Below are 23,168 nucleotides of genomic sequence, written 5' to 3' on the forward strand. Positions count from 1 at the left end.
GTCATTGTATCCACCAAAAAGATTGAAGGCGTCAAGGATAGGCAACCAAAATTGCATTCACGATTAACGTTTCAGAAGCGACAGTATGAAAACGCCTACTTCCAAGACATAGGCAATTCAACAATTATAATAATATATACTTACCTAAACATCAAAATATCCATGTATTTTTAAAATAATGTTTTCGTTGTAACTTCTAATTTACCTTCCTTGGATACCTATTATTTTGTGATACTTATGAAAAAGTATGAGATACCTACTAATGAACATCTGTGTAATATTTTAAGCTAAAATAAAGGTCTATTCAAAATGAGATGATGACTCGGCGGCGACCAGTTTTGGTCAGCCGCCGGTCATACTCCCTCCACAAGCATCGATCACGTGACTGAAGCAACAGGGACGTGTCACGCGAGACGTGGATGTGCGTGTGTGCGTCATGCGTTCCGCGTTAAGTAATAGAATGTATATAATTGTCTAAAAAATAAATCTATTATGTATTTATATTGTATTTAAATTTGCTATTATTATTTTGACGATCATTTAAAAATGTTTATGATTTATGTATGATAAATTGTCTTATAAAAAAACGTAAATAAAAATAGTTTTAATTTATGAATGACTGGCGTATACGTAATTGTTTTGTATAATATTTACAATACCCTATTGTAGTATTGTTAATAAACAAATGAATATTTTAATTCTTCATATCATGGACTGAGTATACAATACAAAATATAATATCTATACTATTAGTATATTAAATATAGTATATTTAATATATTACAGAATATATTACAGTGTAAGTAAACCGTTTGGTGACCGCGACCGACAGACATACAAAAAATACACGCAATGCATTTTAAATTATCCACACACATCGGCAGTCGATACTAGACTAATTAAAGCTCCCGTCCGCGGCGGCGCCTCAAGCGCTACCACGGAACAAAAGCCACGCCCATGCGCACAACTTCGCCGCCGAGTCATCATCTCATTTTGAATAGACTATAGTGAAATTAAAAACATAACTAAATTTAACATCAGTCACATAAATGTATGTCTTATAAAAATTTGAACAAATAGATAGATTATAAATCCATTCAATTTAAATATTAATTGATTGAAACTTATTAAAACACATATTATTTAAAAATAAAACAGTCTGTATAATAGTGAACTTATATTATACACTTAAAATAAATGTTAAAAACATTCTAGGTACAAAATAAATAAATAATTTAAAATAGTATTAAGAAATAATACTTAACTGTTATATAAGTAAGTTGTATTATATAATAATAAATAATTAACCCATTTTGTATTTTAAAAAGTCCTTCAAATTTGAGTAAATATGCAATTATTTTACTGTTTCAAGTAGGCTTTGGATAAGGTAATATTTTCAGTCTTAGCAAATAATGCATTGTGTACAAACACGTTCAAGGCAATCATTTGTTCAAAACTCATACACTGCTCTAGGCTTGCTATTTAAGTTTTTACTGTCCATTAAACAGATATGAATGCTCTTAAACACCGTCCAAACAGGCCAAAACCACAATATACTCTCTGTATGCACCAAATAGTATAAATTAAAAAATATATATATTGTGTATAATGTAAAAAGATTATTGATAATTTAATCAAACGTTTAATTATCAATTTGGTTTTATTACATATAGGTACATATTTCTTCAATAATTTTTATGGTAGATAAAAATACAATATTTTTTTTGTTACAAGTCATTTTGAGGTTTATATTAAAAAATTGTCAAAAATATTGACATCTAACAATATAAATACAAATGACAAAGAAAAATAATTACACATAATATAGTTGTTACATTAAAAGACAATTATTATTATAAATATGTTTTTAAAGGTTACAATTTAAAAGCAAGGACACAGCAAATCTAGTTAAAAATATTAAAACATTTTGATTTTACAAAAATGTAACACAAATATAAGTAGTTGTATTCTTCTATAATTTAATAAAAAGTGTGGTGCGGAATGAGTCCCATACCTTACATCTGTAGAACATTCAATGATTACGGAAATCAAAATCTATCGTTTAAGTAAAAATGTATTGAATTTTTCTAATCTTTAGATAAAACTTATGCTGGAATAAGAATATAACCAGGCGTGCATATTATTTACATTTGTTATGCGCAAACGGCTTCTTGTTTCTTGTGTGTGTTACTTGAGCATGGACGCATGGTGTATTAAAATGAGAGGTGCTGACGGCAGAGCACGGGTAGAAGTTTTTTGTGCCGGCCCGGAAATTCAACTGGTCATATTCTTAATCTAGCACGAGTCTACATACAAAATATAGCATACTGAACATTCAGAAAATTATATTTTTGGTTGTGCTATACAATTTACTAAGTCTGCACCACACTTATAGTTGTGTAATAATAATTAATTTGTCATAGAATATTAATACTGATGACATATTGCCAAAAAATAAAGAACAAATATTATATAATAAAATAGGTGTATTAAAAAAAAAAACAAATAAAAATATGTTGGTGCTCTATAAAAAAATTCTTAGTATGTTAAAAATAAATCTAATCATATTATCAAGTAACAGTCAATGCAGCCCGTTTTGGTGTAGCCTGTGATGACGGGCTGTTTTCAAATGAATCGTCCGGATGTTGTTTGGGACTGCGCACTGGTGGAGAAGGCAATGGACCTAGATCAATATCTGCAACTCCACTATCTCGATTTTCTGAATTGCTATTAACTGATCTAAATATTAAGAAAAATAATATAAATGACAATAATAATCTACTTTATATGCAGGTTGGAATATACCGGTTATTATGACCATGTCTGTGACGCTCAAGTTCAGATTCTATTCTTAAATTTTCCATTTCATCCATCTCACATATTGATTCTCGAATGTCTTCTACAAATTTACAACGATCATGATCATTTCGAGCATTGAATGTTATTAATAGACGGCTATCTAAACGCTGCGTAAGCTTGATACCAAATTGATAATCTGAAATAGCAATAATTTTATTAAAAACCATGTTATCATTACTTTTTAGTTTTATGCAAAAATGTTCTTACAAGGCATTTGAAACAAAGAAACAGTTAGACCATTTAATGGATAACTTTGACGAAATGTATAAGTTACTGAATTTTTCTTCTTAGAAAGTATTTTGGTAATGACTAGAAGATCGTTAAAGAGGAATACCTCTCGTTGGTGAACACCAGGTCGTTCTTTTTTATAAATATCAGCTACTTCATATAGTCTGCAATAGCACACTAACCGGCGATGTGGCAGCGCTAAATTCTGAAAATGTTTTAATTTTAATGATTTAATATCCAATAATATAATTATAATGTAACCAAAGTTACAAAAAATAAAATTTAAAAGAGCACACAACACAAAAAAAAAATTATTTAAATTTTTTTTAATGTTAATTTATTGTAGCTATATGAATTGATTTGGTGAATATATGAATTAAAAAAAATTATTACTTTAAGGGATATTAAGAAAAGTAGAATAGCCTTTTGATGTCATTGAGCCCGGCTCATCGTAATTGCCTATCTTAAATGTGCAAAAGTTCCTCGCTTCACACAGCGATTTACCAATCGAAAAATGTTATTTTTGAAATTTAGTTTACGTGTGACCTTATCTGTTTACGTTTAATTTTTTAAATACTAATAAATCATAAGTGATATTTTGGTTAAACAGCGCGTGGTGGGCATTTAAAATATAAATATAAAGTAAAAATTAAAAATTATCTCTTAAGAATTTTAATATTTAAAAAACTAAACGTTGTATTGAAATTCCGATACATGTATCGTCTGAAACACATAAAGCCACACATTTATAAGTAAATTAATTTTCAAAAATAAAAGTTTTGGGTTGATAAATCGTCATGTGAAGCAAGGAACTTTTACACATATAAGATAGGCAATTACGATGAGCCATGCCCAATGACACCACACGTCTTTTTTTAATTGCTCATAACTTATTGAGTAGAAATGTAAAACCTATACCATTATTTTTAGAATTGAACATTCTTTCAAATTAAAAAAACTTATTTTTTGTCTGTTTGTGCTCCTTTAAGATATTAGATGTATCAACCGTTAAAAAAATTGATTTAAATTTAATAAAATAAAATCAATTGAAAGTTCATAAGTTAAGATTTTATAATACCACAACTATTATGATTTATGAAATACATAAAAATAAATGTAAAATCAATTAATAATAAGTTGACATGTAGACTTGTAGAATATAAAATATAATATTTAATGAATGAAGAGAACATGATTTTGTGAATTATTATCGCATCATACATAATATAAAAGACATACATAAAAAACGTAGTTTTGATCCCTATTCAACTTACTGGCTTTTTGCCTACTACTGTTGACTGCACCTTCATAACTTGAGTAACATGATCTGATCCAGGTTTGAATTCATTTGCTTTTATTCGTTCATAAATTCCAACTAACATATCTCGATCAATATCACAACAATCATCAATACCTAGCAAGAGTGGAAGATAAAAATTATAAATATATTTTTATTAACAGTATCACAGATATTAACAGTCTCACCTCTTAGATTTTTTATAAAATCATTCATTTTCATACGACGTTCTGGCTTTAGATTAGGTGTATGCAAATCAGTATTGAGCATGATGATTGCAAATGCTAATATAAATACTGTGTCCAAGTTTCTCAATCTAGCCACAACATCTCTGTTGCAGTGGCAATATCTATGGCTAAAAACTTCGATGATTCTTTCAATTTTTTGTGCTTCACCAGGCATACGGAAGAAAGTTTGAAACTTGCGTAGTGCAACATCCACCTGCATACCAGAGAGATCTATTTCTTGAGCGAAATACCTAAGAAAAAAATTCAAGTTTTACTATAAAATAAATTACAAATATTTTTAATTTAATTTCTCTTGTCTCAAATGTATTTTTTGGAGCATAATATTATAACTAAGGAATATAATCTAAAAAGGTAAGCCAATAGGCATAAAAGAACTTTTAATTTAATTTGACAACTTTATAGTTCTGAATATAGAAAATGAGTTTAAATCATACAAACTATTCTAATTTATTATTATTCAAATTTTTATTTGATTTTTTTGAACATAACTTACTCCAAGGCAGCCGCATTAAATGCATTTTGTAAATCTCCTAAATATTCACCAATCATTTGTTTGCTTAAGCCTTTGCGAGATATTAAAAATCTTGCAACTGCATGGGGGGCATTATCCAAGAATCCTTTGCGTACAAGGTAAATAATACCTTTTGAAGGTTTCTTATTAAAGAGATTGAGACCAATACGATATTGACGTTTTCTGATCACATCAGAAATCTAAGAACATTATTTTTGTATTAAAACATGAACATGTAAAATTAATGATAAAAAAAATCTAAATAACATACAAAATTATACATTATGTACCTGTGATTTTTTATTCCAAGAGACAATAGAATTTGACAACAAGGAAGAGTCAACTGAAGAATTTGTTTGATTTAAATTGTGTGACTGACTAGAAAGACTACCATCGCTACCTGAAGATTGAACACTTGATAAGCTACCACTATCTGACATTTTGTTCAGTGTACCGGCTGCTATGTTTTGATGTTGTTCCCGTAAAGAGCGAAACGATATTGATGAAGTTCGTTTTGGAACTTCGGGAGGAACTTTATTTTTGGAAATATTAGATGGGTAACCAGTTGAGCTCCCTGAAAACATACATGATGAAGAGCTACTACTCCCATACTGATTGCAATCAGAACCAGAATGTGCTTGTCTATATGTGTCCGAACCATTGTTATGGCTGTTTCCACATAAAAAGTTAGGCATCATCTGATGTGCCACTTGACTAGTGATATCGTCCTGGAAAAAAAATTGTTCAGATGCTGTCTCTTGGTTCATTGTACTGACATTGTTTACTTTCATATCGTTATAGGAGTAATTATGTGAGTAGAAGTGGGAACATGAAGATTCCAAGCTGTAATAATAATTTAAATCGCACCGTCCAGATCTAGAACGTGGAAGAGAATTACACTTGGTTGGTGAGTAACCCGATCGTCGTTCTCTTAAGGACCCTGATCTTATACTCAGCTGACTATCATGAGATCGTAAACTTTGCGTATCTTCCAATCGTTTACTAAGTCTTTTTTCAGCTTTTGCCATTGCTGTGATATGAGCGAATTTTTTGACCAGCATATAATGTCTGAATGCTCGCTGAATGACTAGTGCAGCTTGTCTGGCTCTGTCACCTCCATATTTTCTTTCTAGCAACTCAATCTGCTTTTCAATCAAATCTTGTGATAACTCATACCTTTAAATACATGAAAATGAATTTAGTTATTAGTTACTACAAATATAGGTACAGAAACTTACGAGGCAGATGTATGAAATTGTTCTGGTTGAACCATGTTATTTTTGGACATTGTGCCAGTCCAATGACTATACTGTTCACATTGGTTCAAAAAATTTCGATTATTGCTTTTGTCATACTTGTCTTCTCTGAAAAATAAAATAAAATAAATTTAATTATTAAATATTAGGTAATCAAAATGTTTTAATATTCTTTTAATATTGCTTAAATTAGATACTATAAATAATTTACACTAAATTCATAATAAACTAGATTCACAATAACTCTATGCATAAAAAAAAAGGCCGTATGTTTTCCAGAATAATCTCCAAAACTAATTACTTGACATAGGTACTTGCAGATTTTTCAAAACAAGAAATAGGCTATCCATATTACATAAGTTTAGTTTACAAAAAAAATTATACCAAAAAAATTATTCTCGTCAAGTTAAATAGTTATCTAATTTTAATGTTGTAGGTATGAGGTTTCACTAATAAAAAGTAACAACAAATTAATATTTTAAATGACAGTTAATAAGAATAAGAGAATTTATTAAGAGGAGAATTATTATAAATAAAACACAAGCATTTATTAAAAACTGTAACCATTTTATAAGTGAGTATTTAAATAGAAACTGTGCAAGACTACAAAATGATATGCACACTAATAAAGTATAATAGTTATTATCAGACTATAAAAATAAATAATGAATCATTGTCATACCTACAAAGTTTATAATTTGTTTCAATAAAACTAAAGAGTCCTTGAATACCATAAAATAAAAATAATGTAGGTACATAGAAGATTATGATTTAATCCAAATTTTGATTATTTCAAATATTATTTTAAAATGTAATAATGATAACTAGGTATAAAGTTGTAGTAGTGGTTCAAGGTACCAAACACTTTTAAATATGTATTAAATATTAATCAGCTTTTAAAAAGTGAATCCATTGTACTAGCATTGAATAATCTATTAATTAATTATTGACTATATGTAGGACACTATCAATATAACACTATTGACATTTTTAATCAGTTCAACAGAAATTATTCACAAAAAAGAATCCTAAAGAAAACTTTATAGGTAGGTACAAATGTCACTCATATAAATACGAATGTGTAGAAATTAAAATAACCTGATAGAGATACCTACTTAGTAGGTACCTAATTAATAGGTACATTTGATATGCAATAAGAACAAATTAATTAATTGCCTAGGTATCTGGTACCTACATTCAATTCTTAAATAATACCTAAATAAGATAATTAAAAAAACTCAAATTTTACTACATTTATAAGAATTCAAATTAGGTAGTTGCAGTTGGAAGTAATGCAAACATTTAAAGTAATTACTAATAATTCATACTAAAATTAGTGTTGGATAATTATTAAAAAAAATATGAAATAGTTATCATTTGTAGTGTCATTCAGAGATTTTTCACTAACAAAAGACAACCTTGATTGGATGAGAATTTATAAATTTGGGCAAAAAGTATTAACCTAGGATATACTCAAGATTTTAACAAAATAAATGAGAAATGTATTAAAATTGAACATAGCAAATGTAACAAATCGATAAATAAATGTGTGCATGTTTACCTGGTGGTGGTGTCATGGGACATCATGCGCTGATCGTAGAGTTCCATATCAAATTTGAGACGGCCGACTTCGCTGAGCAACATGTCCCTTTCGTTCATCACCAGGTTCAGTTGCGTCCTCAATTCGTAAATCTCTTGGCACTGTTGATTGATGATGTCCATGCTCTCCTCCAACGGAATGCCAACGTCGTACGTTGCGTGACCGCTGTGCACCTGACGGCAGCCCAATCCATTGGTGGGCTTTTGTAATCGTTTGTTGTCGTCGCACATGTCCCAGCGACTACTGTCACATAATAGCACTCCCTATCAAAGGGTCGAGGGCGGAAACTCGCAGAGCCGTTTGTCGTCGATGGATCCCGATATGACCAGTACGATGTCACAGCCGTCGTCAAACTCGATCTTGCGCGGATTGGAGACACCTTGGTCAGTGGATCGCAAAAGCGGCAGGACAAACCTCGACGGAACAAAGTCAAATGGGCTACCCAAACAAAACACTTAAAACACTGACGGGACGACTTCGGTGAGTTACCGTCTCATCGTTGATAACAACTGATATTGTTGTTGTTATTATTATTATTATTATTATTATTATATAAGCAGGTACATACAACTACATAACACTATTTTATTATATTAAACGCACTCGACGGTCGGGTCGGCTGAACGAACGGTACTACAACCGACAACAATAACAAAATACAATGAATTGTAACAATTAATATAAATACAATAATAACAAAATCATTACGACGTGTGCCGTACACTTGTACAGTTGTACGTCGTGCCCGACTGTAAAGACGGTCGACGGCGACGTTATCTCACGTGCCCACTCACTGGGAGGGATCGGCGGTGCTGTTGGTCAGCGCGCGGTATACGGTAACCTTGATGTTATTGCCTCCCGGCAGCGATTCGCCAATAACACACGCGCACACAACAGTACAACACACACGAACGACGACGACGACGCCGCCGCCGTCGGTCGCACAACACACAATAATCCATAATGCTGTCCAGACACTGCCACTCCTCCGCCACCGTAGTCCAACTATCCATTTAGGGGCATCTGCTGCCGCCACCCGTAATACTATTATATTATTATTATCTGAACGCGCTGTGCTATACACGACGACTACAATAATATTATTATTATTTCTTTTTAACTGCTGTAGAGAGGTAGGGCCAAAACTGGTTGTTATTTTCGTATATATATTATAGGTATATATTGTGTAATTGTGTGTATACACTATACAGGGACCCACCACCTACCGCTATTATGGTTGAACACGAAAAATATTTTATGTTTGTTTCGATAAAAACACAAATATGTGACTTATTCAGTTATTCATAAAAAATATATATATATATTATATAGGTAGGTACCCGACATACCGGCAGACGGCCTTCTGCGGCGTCACATTTTTTACTGATCGAATGGTCCGATAATATTAATATATTATATAAAAGTAGAATATACGTATACATGAAATAACATGATTTCACGTGTTGTAACGTGCACCGTTTGATACTTTTGCACTTTGAACACTAGTACGGTATAGTCGGTATACAAAATATAATGTATTGACTTGTATAATCTATATAAATAAAAATAAATCGATTGGTGACGCCATAACTTGAAAACAGCTGCTGGACCGATTTGACTATAATTTTTTTCTTCAAATATTCTCATAGTTAAAGAGGAAAGTTTTTGCGGAGAAAAAGAAAAGAAAAGTTGCTCGGTAAATTGGTAAAAACTAAAAGGCCTTTTTCAATGAGCTTTTTTGTTTATAAATGGTTACCCAGTTACATATTATTATTATAATACAGTGATAGTAGAAATTATAATGTTTTTTTCTAAATAAATGGTTGCCATTTATGTTTTCGGACATATGAGGTAAAACTGTTAAAGCATACATCAAACAGTCGCAAATGGCACAATAAGATTATATCTTAAAACAATTAATATGACTATATGAGAGTGTTTTTATAGTATGTTTGTTGCCTATAATAGAGTATAGACAAAGACCACTCGACCGATTTTTACGAAAATGTCAATGATTGTCCTTAGGATTATTAGAATAGTTTAGAGAGTAATATTTGAACCACGTTCGGAAATATACAAAAAGTTAAAAATCTGAACTGAGGTACACCAAAACCGAGATACACCAATAAAACGCCATATTTTGTATTAATAATGTTAATTGAAGACTTTTGCCCGGGTGAAGTCGGTTTATACCATATTAAAGAAATCACTTGACAAGTATCCTGCAATGGTTGGATTAAGTGAAAACGACAAACTTGTTTTGAATGTTTAGAGTTGGAAATTATTAATTTACGTACCTACGCAGTGGCATGGTGTACTTTTTTACAAATGAGGCCAATACAATTTGGGACACCTAACCTATAAAACAAAAGCCAAATTTTTGAGCACCCCTAAAAAAAATTCATTGACATTTAAGAGGATTTCAGCGAACTGTTTGTTTTCTCTCTCTAGCCCACCGACAACATAGACAAAAGGCATTTACGCAAAATATTTTTGTTTATGTTTTTGAGTAATTGTAAAGTAAAATTACCCATTACAAAAATTTTAGCGAATAATATTTTTGAGGGTATGACATATTGGTCTGTCTAAATCAAAACAATTTAAATTAATAAATTTTTATTTTAATTCAAATAATAATGAATTAATGAAATATAAAACATATTATGTCAAATAGGCATAAGCCGAAATCATAGTCCGGTTGGAAGGAGAAATATAGGCCTTACATACAACATTGAACATATTATACATTGTTGAAAAAATAGCTTTTCAATTAATAACATTTTGCCACATCTTATGTAGGTACAATAAACTAGATGATAACTGATAAGAAGAGAAGTTGTTATCCGCCATTTAAATCGAGATTTTTTCTTATCAATTTTTGTCATTATACTCCTTTCCTGTCTCCTGACAATCACGTATTTATAGTTTTTTATGCGATATTTTTTGAATAATGATTTTGATTTAAGTAAATTTATCTGTAAAACTTGTCTTGTGCTCTTGCCTCTTGTGTAGTGACTAGTGACCAAAGCTGGTGGGTAGTAACTAGTAATGGGTAAATATCCGGTAAATATATTTTTGGTAAATTCCCTTGTTATATACCAGTCGTTTAAAAAAATACCCGGTATTTTGGATAGTTGCTTCAAACAAAAAGTATTTAAAAACATTTGTTTATTTGTGAACAAATGTAAGCGGTGATTCAAGTCTAAAGAACATTATGTGCATAAAAATATTTAATCAAATAGGTACATTTATGGTGGAAAGACTAGATAATTTTTTTTTGAAAAATTATAAATTAATAAAATAAAAAAAAACTTGAAAACAGAAAAAAATAAAATGTTCATAATCTCGTTGCTGATATATTATAAGAAAATACAAAATATAATTTATTAAAAAAAAAAAAAAATGTTTTTTAAATGTAGTAACAAAATGCAATAACTAATAATTTTTCCAACGTTATGACAAAGTAATAAAAAAAGAGTACCATAGAATAATAGTTTAGCTATATTTATAAAAAAAAAATACTTAATTTTGCAAAGGTAAATATGACGTTGGTAAAATTATTACTCGATGAGTATATTTACCCACAGCCCATCACTACTGGTGGGCAATAACTAGTTCAAAAGTTGAAAAATTATATTTTTTTAACTTTTTGACTTAAGAGGACGTCGCACCCGCATATTATGACGTCCCTTCCACACGTACGACATCAAATTTTCGTTCACCAGTTTTAATAGTGTGTTGTTATTTTTGACATTAGAGTGAATTGACTGATCATTAAAATTTAAGGTAAGAACATTATCTGTGTTCTCTCGTTGGTTTTTATGATATTTTAATTTTTAAGTGAGTATTATGAATATGTAAAATATTAAAATTTTAAAATTCTCAACAGATTTATTGGTCACACCTCACCAAAATTGACATTATTAACAAAACTTCCAGAACCTATCTTAATGTGAGACTATACTCTTACAATAAAATTATGACATCCTAAAAATACGAAAACAGTTAATAATCTGCAGAGACTAAGTAAAACTATTCTATTTTATAACATGTAAAAATTATTTAGTAAATAAATAATATTATATTTGTTAATACTTGCTGTTAATATACTTAGATAGACAACTAGTTTAAACGAGAATAATAACAAATAATAGAAATTTGTATTTTGTTTTGTCACTTATTCAGTATCTTATAATACCTATATTGAATATTTATTATTTAATATCAGCAATTTATTTTATTTTTATCAGTCTCCACTATGACCTCCTTTAGAGGTATCCAACAGGATCCAAACCCACCTTGACATGCTATCGGCCTGGTACAAAGAGTGGGGATTTATGTGCAAAACTAAATTTTTGATGAATTAGGAGTTGGGTATATAACAACAATTTTTTTGTGTATATAGCCATATAGGTAATGCAAAACTTGCCTTTATTCCTATTTACCTACTTTTCGTCATATTATTATTTATATATTACGCTTATTGTTTATTTTAAAATCAGCAGTCATTTGTTGATGCCCAGCTAGTAAAAATTTAAAAATAATAATATAGGGATAATAACTAACAACAATTTGACTAGAGTGTGAAAATATTAGACACATGTTGAAATTAAAGAGAAAATCATCATGAGTACTGTGAAAATGCATACCTACCTACTTGAATATTGTAGTGCACATCAACTATTGTGATTTACGCTCACAATGAATGGATTTATTGTACCTACATTTGTACGACGAGCCAAAATAATCATCAATTGACCGCCTGATTTAAGTTCTGGATATTTTTCAATCCAACACTTTATTTTAGAAGAATAACTATTACCTATTTTTAGCATTTTGGTACAGTCTATCTGTCTATCCGTCCCAGCCGTAGCTAATATTATATGTGTTAATACATACAATATTTGGTATTCGTCAATAAACACGAGTACCTATACCTATATAATATTATAAATTATAATATTAGCTACGGCTGAGACGGATAGACAGATAGACTGTACCACAGTTATCTACTCATAGATAACCGTGGACTGTACCTACCTATGTCCTATACTTCGTATATCCATCATATAATATCATCCTTATCTTTATTACCTACTCTTAGATCATTAACAATGGATAGAGTCACATGGCCTATAGATTACATATAACATCGATGATGTGCATGTTAGCGACGAGTCGCCGCCACTCGCGGGTTATGTGGCCTCTACTGCGCCTGCGCTAGCTCTACTTCGCATGCGCTCTTAATTAGTCGCAACTAGGCGCATGTCAGGTCAGCTAGCGCAGGCGCAGTAGAGGCCAAAAACCAGCGAGTGGCGGCGACTCGTCGCTAACATGTACATCAAAATATTGAGCTGTGGCTTCATTCACTGTATATGATCTAAGATTAAATTAGAAATAAAAGTCCAGCAAAAATGATGAAGTATGATACGGCGTTTACAAATAATATGTGTATAATACCTTATAGGTACGGCCTGTTATAACAAATTAATATGATAAATAAAAATAAAAATTGAGAAAATACCTACGAATTCGTGCACCTCAATGCAAAAACAATAAAAGGTACAATTTTGTGCGAAAAAAATTTCTTTTAAATGAATCGACTTTACTTGATTTGGATTTATAACTTGTTTCTATAGGTATTAGAACACTTAATTAAAAGATGCAATTGCACGAGAATCCGGTCTTAATTCATAATATTCTTTATTGTAGATATAATATCTTCTCTACATTGTGCTTAATATTTAATTTTTTTTGTTATTAAATAATATAGGTATATAAAATATATTATAATTGTGATTTTTTGTGGTGTACTTGGGTCAGTGTGGGTCAGTGTTCGGAACGTTCACTAAAAAATGAATTATTTCACGTCCACGTTCAGTGCTTAAAAAAAGAACTCGCTCATGTTCAAATTCATAATTTTTTTTCAAATGGACATATTCTTTGAAAATATGAATGTGTTAATTTCGTTGTTTATTTTATTTTAATTTTATATATCGTTTAAATACGAGTACAAAACTGTGGAAATTATTTTATAACGTTGTTTAGGCGTGCCCACTGGAATTTCATATATTTTATTTTTATAATTCGTAATATTATATTAGGTATATATCATAATATAGTATTATCAATCAATTTTTATTAAATAATAAATAAATTTGAACGTGTTAAAAATCGTTCAAATTCATTAAATATATAAACGTCGTTCAGTGTTTACGTTGACGTTCTATTTAAAAAAAAAACGAGTGACGTTCACTAAATACGAACGTGAACGCGTGAACGGTTCATGAACGACGTTTTTACCAAACCACTGGTATTATAGGTACCTAGGTGGCTAGGTAGTAGTTTATTTGAGCTTTTTTTTTAACAGTTTAAACTCGTACCATATTGTATGTAGGTATTACTAAGTCCATGTTTGTACATAGTATATTAATATCTATCAATAAACAAATGAACATATAAATATCATACAATAAATATAGGTACATAGTACATTTTATGTACATTTGTATGATATGGCTATACATGCATACATGCATACATGCCCACATACCAAATTATAATATTATTACAATTATTTTAATTTACTAATCTATACAAGGTGATTCTTTTACCATAAAACACTCCTTATTTCAAAAAGTATTAATGTTTTTGAAAATATTTTTTTTCATAGTTTCAAGTTAAAAAAACAATGTTTTTATTTAAAAATATTTTTATCCTTATTTTTTTTTAAGTTATTTACTTTTTTGAATGACAACATAGAGTTTTAATTTCATATTCCAATAAAGAATATTTTTTTAATATTTTGACATTTTTCTATTTTAAGGGCTTATTTTACAATTGTAATAGCATAATATTTCATCTTCTAGTGCATATTGATATTTCGATGTTCTTTTTGTATTTTTAGACATTTTTAAAATATACATATAGTACCTATTATAAGTGTGTGCATGCGCACAATAAAAGAATTAAAAATTCGAAAATGATCACAAAATGTGTATTTTATTATTCCCTAGCTAGCTCCTCGAAAAATCCCCAATTCAATCCAAGGTCACTGAACGGAAATATTTCGTGTTACTATTTGAGTGAAACACACTGTATAAGAAAAAATATCATATTTTTATAGTTTCGATTAATATTAAAATAAATTAATAGGTATACTTGTAGGTATAAACGGTTTTCCCAAATATGACCTTAGATCAATAATCGAAGAAATAAAATAATAAGATAAAGATTTTAAAGACTAAAATTTGTTTTAGGATACATTGTTGATATAAATAGATTCCTATTTTTTTCTTATAGATTAAAACTACCTTTTTTTTTTCCAGTTTATAACCGACGGCGCCGCGGGAATTGCTTTCGCATTACTGCCGCGACGCCGCCATCGTTTATTATACATTAAAATGGGGTACAATTTATGTATAATGTTTTACACCTGTTTTAAATTAAAACTACCTACAAAAAAAGAAAAAAAGAAAAAAAGAAAAGTAGATAAGTATTTATAGTAGGGTTTGATAATTTTTTTTAAATATATTGTATTAATTAAATTTTTTTGCTAATTTTATTATGCATATTTTTTATTTTTTGTGTATATTTTAACATTTTAGTGCATATATTTATGCATATTTAAGATTTTTTAGCGCATATTTGGTTTTAATGCATATAAATCTGCTCTCTAGTTATAAGTATTTAAAGTTTAGACGAGCGGAGTAGTGGACAAATATTTTGCGGGGTAACCCCGTACTACTCCACTCCGCCAATCAAAACTTTAAATACTTTTTTTTTTTTTTTATTAAAAAGCCGAACTTTAAATACTTATAACTCATAAACTACTCGCCATAAATTCGATTTTTATGCGAATTAAAATACTTAGAAAAATATTCTGCTTTTGAATATGAAATTAAAACTCTATGTCGTCATTCAAAAACGTAAAAAACTTAAAACATTATAAGGATAAAAAATATTTAAAAATATAATTTTATAATGAAAACGTTGTAAAAAAATTAATACTTTTTGAAATAATGAGTGTTTCATGATAAAAGAATTAAAGAATCACCCTGTATAATATTATAACATAAATTATAATATGTTGCTATGAAGATTATTGACATTTGAACAACAATTAGTAGGTACCTAGTACCTACACTTAAATAAAATTTAAATGTAAATCTCTATTATGACTAGTACCTATAGAAGTCTATGTAAACAATGGATCTTGGATTGTATACATTAATACATTATACAATGGATAGATCTACAGCCTAAATATTTGAAACCAACGTACAAAGGGGAATATTTTTGGGGAAAATTCACATGTTTATACATTTCTAACTCAAACTAATTTAATTTACACATTTTCGTTATTTTTACATATTTTGTCAAAGTTTGAACTTTAAATGCTTATATAAAAAAATTGTGACTATGTATTTTGAATATTTTTTAACAATCATTGTAACAATATGTTAGGAGCTTTGTATTAAATTTTCAAGCTTTTTGACTCAACAAATAAAAATTTATTGACATTTATAAAAAAAAAAAAAAAAACTAAAAAAAAAGAAACTGAAAATGTCCGTAAACACCTCAAATATGTCGAAATATTTTATGGTGTTAAGAAAATGCTAATATAAACATTCAGTGAAAAATGCATGTATCTACGGTCATTTGTTTTAGATGGGTTAGGTTTTCAAGCAGTTTTCAGTGGTTTTCAAACTGAGTGCCGCGAGCATTCACTAAGTGTGCTGCGGTTTTTCGGAAAGTTCAACTATTCGTCCAAAAATAAAATTATAAAAATATAATAAAAATTTGTTAGCCCGACAAGCACACATTTCTAATTAAATGAACTTATATAATTATAATTCAAATCAATTTTGTTCATCTAATTATTTAGTGCAAAAAATAAAAGGGCAGTGTGTCGTGAAAATTTTTTGAGGAACACGGTGTGCCGCGTTCAGTAAAAGTTTGAAAACCACTGAATTAGGTACACCAAAAACCAAAATCGATTTTGTCAAAAACCAATTTGACGTAAAAATTCCAAGTTTTCCTTAATTATTTTTTTCTCGGGGCTTTTGAAAATTACTAGGAATATGGGATTTTGACCCAAATAAATGCACCAACTAAATTTACTTTCCCATCAAATAAGATACTGAAGTTAAAAATATAAATATTATTTATAGACTAGACTATCAGCTCCTGCGAAGGTTCGTAGTTAGTTTTTAATATTATCAAACTTCTTTTCTTATTTCTATTGTATATAATTAATATAATATGCTCTAAAATGCTTGTGTAGATACCGTGGTTACTAATTCATAATTTAGCTATAGGCCTGCATTAGTGCCAAGGTCCGAAGGTGTAAAAATTACATATAGGTGCTTATAATTTTCGACAAAATCAATCAGCTGCAGGACATATTGCCAATATAAAATTATACCCTTTATAATGACAAAAGCGCCAAAGATTAAACTATAATAAAGAAATATAATTTGTACCAATATTATTATTTAATATCTGATGTTATGGTTGATTTTTAATAAAATTATATTTTGTATAAGTACTTAAAAATAGTTAAAATTTTCAATAATAAATATTAAGTAAAATTATAATTGTGACAATAAAATAATAATTGTATTGTAATACAAATTGTCTATTATTTAAACTGGTTTAAGCTGATTAAATATTTTGACGTGTGTTACATGCGCGATTCTATATAGTTACCTATCTATACCTACTGTAATATAATATTATATGCTATTTCAATTGTTAGGTATTTATAAATTTTTTTTAATCTATATATTATATAACAAATACCTAACAATTGAAATGGCAAATAATATATTTAGTAGATATAGTTAACTATAGAATCGTGTAGGTAACACACATTAAAATATTTAATCAGAATTATTAAGTATAGAAGAACTTACATAAAAATCCGGAACATATTACAACCTCATTAATAGTGATATTACAATTTACGAAACAACTAGGTACCTAGGTAATTTAATTCAAATACCTATTCAATGATAAATAATAAAATTGCGAAATAATAATAACCTACGAAAGACGATTCTGAGCGAAGACCATCGTGGTCTATCGACTGGCAGTCTATTTTAAAAGTGTAATTATACTATGTTATTAATTATCATTTATCAGTGTTGGGTAGTAACGTAACGCAAATTACAAATTATTGTAACGCAATTACTTTTTTAGTAACGCAGTAGTAATGTCATTACATTTATTCAAAGTAACGCAATTGTAACAAAATTACTTTTAAAAAGTAATTTCTATGAAGTAACGCACTAACGAGTTATTTAATATTTTCCACGTTATTAAAATAATAGTTTTGAATGACCTATTACAAAAACAAGCCGATAGGATATCCCAGAAGAATTAAAAATCAATTATATTTATTTTTGATTCCGATAATAGTTAACAATATTACAGGAATAAATGTTATCAATTTATTATCAAAAAGAAAAGAGTTCGGTTTAAAAATAAAATGTAATAAAAATTAATTATGATTTATGACTTATGAGTTATGACTATATAGTCATATAGGTGGGATGATTGTACATTTGTATATAATACATTAATACTATAATAGGTCTAGTGAATAGTAGTGATAATAGATCACTAGGTCTACGATTGTAAGATATATACATAATAACTGAATCATATGAATTGAATATGGTTAAAAAATTATGAAAAAAGTAACGTTATTTGTAACGCACTACTTTATTAATGAAAAAGTAATGTAACGTGATAAAAATAATTTTAAGTAACGCAAATGTAATTTAAATAAAAATATTTGAAGTAACGAGTAACTTAATTCCATTACTTTTTAAAAGTAATTTACCCAATACTGTTAATTATACCTATTTATTGTTAAATGATTCAAAATATTTTTAAAATTATACCATGTATAAAATATGCTTTTTATTACCGGTAGGTATTCATTTTTGAGTTACATCATATTAACAAAATCAATTTTGCGTAAAAATTCCAGTTTCACTTAAGAGGTTGTCAGCGCACTATTTGTTTTCTCTCTCTGGCCCACGCGCAACATGTACAAAACGCATTAACGCAGAATCATTTTTTCTACGTTTTTAAGTAATCTTAGAGTGAAATCACCTATTATAAAAAAGATAGAGAATAATATTTTTGAGGGAATGACTTACCGATTTTATATTTTATTGTTATTTGACTTTGTATTCGACTTTCAAAATAAACAAAAAATGTTGTAAATTTAAGTTATGTTTAAATTGTTTTGGTACAATATTTCGACAAATCGATATGTCATTCCCTTAAAAATATAATTCTCTATCTTTTAGGTAATAGGTAATTTTACTCTAAGATTACTTAAAAACATAGAAAAAATGATTTTTCATAAATGCGTTTTATCTATGTTACGCGTGGGCCAGAGAGAGAAAACAAATACTGCGCTGACACATCTTTTTAATATTTTTTTTCGATATCCAAATTATTTAAAATACTGGGAATTTTCTATATTAACTTTTGGAAAGTACCAAATAGATTCAATTTGCTACCAAAAATCACCCTCAAGTCGTCAAGGTTGAAAATTAAAGCATGTTTTATACTTTATATCGTGTAGGTACCTACTAGGACTCAGGGATGGCGAACCTTTTGATAACTGCGTGTCAAATCAAAATGTTTGGTTTGATTTTATTTGCCTCGCGTGTCAGACATTTTTTTTTGCTTAAAAAATAATTAATTAAACATATAAACATGATTTTATTTGTTGTTAGGTGTATAAAATATTTAAACTTTACAGCATTTTCTATTTAGGTACTATTGCATATTAATATAACTTTACAGCATTTATACTATTTACTATTTATAAAGTTACATGTACATATTAATATATCTTTACAGCATTAATTTACTATTTACTATTACATAATATTAATATATCTTTACAGCATTAATTTACTATTTACTATTACATATTAATAATAAACACATATTTTTTTTAATTACAAAAATAAGTTTTTAATGAGAAATTTGTTGCTGCATATTTCCAGCTAACGAATCAATCCTGGGATTATAATTTGTAGATTTTAATTGAATACATGCTGCACTGATATCTGTTCCAAGACGATTTCTCAATGTGGATTTGATAAAATTCATGGAGGAAAATAGCTGCTCACATGTATATGTAGAACCAAACATAGTCAATAATGAAAGTGCTAATTTTTTCATGGATGTAAATGAATTTGGTAGACTTTTCCACTCAATAAGAATTAGGTTTTCGGTTTTAATACTGCTATCAATTTGACAATAATATTTTTCCAGTTCGCTGTTTAAATTAATAAATTTATTTCTCCAAATTACATTTCCCTGAAATTCTATTAATTCCATTTCCAAGTTTTCGATATTTAGCCATTCAAAAAAAGATAAATCAAGTTCATCATATGTAATTGTATGTGGATTTATTAAAAATTGAAATGTTGGTTCTAGACATCGAAACTGTGAAAATCTATTAGAAAATAATTCAGTTGTATTTTCTAATATATTAACATATTTTTTAATTATACATTTGATGTCAGTCTGACTATCTGCAAAGTGTAATGAATTGTTCAGATGATTTTTCAAATGTGGAAAATATTTAAATTTTTCATTTTTAAGATCTTTACAATAAATTTCAATTTTTTTTCAAAACCTTTGATATTTTCAAACATTGTTAAGACTATGTGACCGTGCCCTTGAAGTTTTTTATTTAATTCATTATACATTGTAGTAAAATTAGTGAAAAACATTAAATCGTTCAACCAATTTAAATCTTTAAGTTCTGGATAATCTTGAGATTTTTCGAATAAAAATAATCGTATTTCTTCTAATAATTCAACAAATCGATGAAGAACTTGACCACGACTCAACCAACGAACACTGTTATACATTAAAAGGCCAGCGTATTGTGATTCAACTTCATCTAATAATTTAGTAAATTGTCGATTATTTAAAGCACGAGATGTAATGAAATTGACAACTTTTGTAACTACTTCCATTACATTTTGAAGCGATGGCAAGCTGTCTTTAGCACACAACGCTTCTTGATGTATTAAACAATGAAATCTGATTAACGGATGAGAAATTTCTTTCGAAAAAAGTTGAACAAATCCATTGTGTTTGCCAACCATATTAGGGGCACCATCCGTAGTTATTGAAACAATATTATTTATATTTATTTTTAAATTGGCGAATTCTTTAAGTACTACATTCATAATTTCTTGACCAGTTGTTTTAGTAGAAATCGTCATTAATTTTACTAATTCTTCCCTCATGATATTAACACTACTGAACCTAACAAAGACTGCTAGTCGCGCCTGTGAAGTTACATCTGTACTTTCGTCAAGACAGATTGAAAAATAATTTTCTGAAGCCAAATCTGTTTGAAGCTGATCTGTTATATCTTTACTCATACAAATAATACGATCTTTTACAGTATTTCTACTAACAGGCAAATCGTTAATACGTTTTATTATTTCATTTTTATTAGTAAAATCATGAAACAAAATGTTAGACGCCTTAACAAAAACTTCTTTTAAGTATTCTCCGTCAGAAAGTGGCTTACCATGCTGCGCAATGCAATGCGACACAGAAAAACTAGCGGCTGATAAATTATTATTTTGTTTGAACGCCACTTTAAATTTGTTTGATTGACTTCTAAAAAATTTTACTTTTTGAGAAATCAATTCTAATTTTTCTTCAGCCGATAGAGAAAATATATTATTATGAACTGTCTCGAAATGTCTTTTAACATTAAAACTACGGCTTACAACTGTTTCGTTACACAAGCAACATAGTACCTTATTATTGTTTTGAATTACACCAAAATCCACTGTCCACTGTTCGTGGAATAATCTCCCACTACCACTTTTCTCTGGATTCAGTTTTAATTTTTTGAACATCTTTATTCTATAAATTAAGAATATAATATTAATTATTTTATACGAATTTTTAATTTTTTGGTGAAATATTGGTAAAAAAATAATACTCACCAATGTATTAAACTTCCAATGGTTAAACGTGAATTATATTGAGTAAGCCCGAAGCAATATTGAATAGGTTGGTTAAAATAGTCGTCGTGTAAGGCATCCGAAACTATCTGTTGACGACTGTCGACTGTTCTGTTGTACCTACGTTTGTTACGTAAACGTGATAAACGAATTTATTTATCTAATCGTTTCGTTTACGAGCTTAGGAAATGGAAAGTACAGATTACAATATCTTACAATATACTCCAATAATAAGTTAAAAATAGTTTCAAATTATCAATAATTTTTTTGGAAAGTGAAGTAAAAATTATGAATTATATTTTAAATTGGCGTGTCACTGTAATAATGCGCGCGTGTCACTCCGTGACACGCGTGACACAGGTTCGCCATCCCTGTACTAGGTATAACACGGCTACATTCACACACACATATAAGATACGGTATCAAATGCAATAAAGTATGTAAAATGCTGAATGCTAAATGCGAAACAATTTCATTGTTACGTACAATAATAGAATAAATAATAATGTCAGATTAAATTTTGTTTTCATAATACCTAATATGGTAATATTATAATTTATATTATTTAATAATATATTATTCGTGAAAATATATTGCGTCTTACGATAAGGCGCGAACCGCATTAATCTATGGTTGGGCCACCTCTGGGCTTTGATAACATGCACTCATAGAATTCCAACATACAATTCAATAGTTATAGGTGTAAACCATAATTTTATATGATTTATCTCAAATCATCTAAATTCTTACGCAGGTATTCAAGATATAAGTTGTCCTTTCTGAATTATGTTATGTTAACCAGGTATTGAAATAATTGATGTCGTAGATACTGTCGACAGTCATTAACATTATTTTGTTCCTCATTTCATCGAAGTGTCTGATTGGCCCTCTGCATTCTGCAAGCTCGAACTGAAATCCACTCAAATTTGAATCATTGAAGGTATAAGGGAAGAAAGCCTGATAGAAATATCACATAAATTTGGAATTTCTCAGTTGAAGCATTGTATGGAGGTAGCTGCATAAATCCCCTTGAAAAAATTCATACAAGCATTGAGTGGTGGCCTGAATGACAACGTTTACGTTGTTTTATCGAAAAGGAGAGGGTATATTTAAGTATTTTGAACAATTCTTATGTATAC

General features: G+C 28.9%; 2 protein-coding genes across 3 annotated transcripts; both read right to left on the reverse strand.

Moving 5' to 3' along the window:
- Positions 1–2,492: 2,492 nt before the first annotated feature.
- On the reverse strand, positions 2,493–8,928 carry LOC132935440 (IQ motif and SEC7 domain-containing protein 1). 2 transcript variants are annotated; one of them, XM_061001990.1, is made up of 10 exons: positions 7,961–8,927; positions 6,382–6,507; positions 5,929–6,319; positions 5,434–5,871; positions 5,126–5,343; positions 4,573–4,862; positions 4,362–4,501; positions 3,067–3,292; positions 2,806–2,995; positions 2,493–2,739 (listed from the first exon to the last, which is right to left on the reverse strand). In XM_061001990.1, the coding sequence occupies exons 1-10, from the start codon at positions 8,227–8,229 to the stop codon at positions 2,571–2,573; spliced, it is 2,457 nt and encodes an 818-aa protein (XP_060857973.1). In that variant the 5' UTR covers positions 8,230–8,927; the 3' UTR covers positions 2,493–2,570. The 2 variants fall into 2 exon arrangements, with proteins under 2 accessions (XP_060857973.1, XP_060857972.1); XM_061001989.1 differs by having other exon boundaries at positions 5,434–6,319; positions 7,961–8,928.
- An 11,074-nt stretch (positions 8,929–20,002) lies between these two features.
- Positions 20,003–21,432, reverse strand: LOC132941159 (general transcription factor II-I repeat domain-containing protein 2A-like). The gene is made up of 3 exons (XM_061009099.1): positions 20,690–21,432; positions 20,345–20,489; positions 20,003–20,242 (listed from the first exon to the last, which is right to left on the reverse strand). The coding sequence occupies exons 1-3, from the start codon at positions 21,430–21,432 to the stop codon at positions 20,003–20,005; spliced, it is 1,128 nt and encodes a 375-aa protein (XP_060865082.1).
- Positions 21,433–23,168: the final 1,736 nt, after the last annotated feature.

Source organism: Metopolophium dirhodum, chromosome 1, assembly GCF_019925205.1.
Source record: "Metopolophium dirhodum isolate CAU chromosome 1, ASM1992520v1, whole genome shotgun sequence".
In the NCBI taxonomy this organism is placed as follows: Eukaryota; Metazoa; Arthropoda; class Insecta; order Hemiptera; family Aphididae; genus Metopolophium; species Metopolophium dirhodum.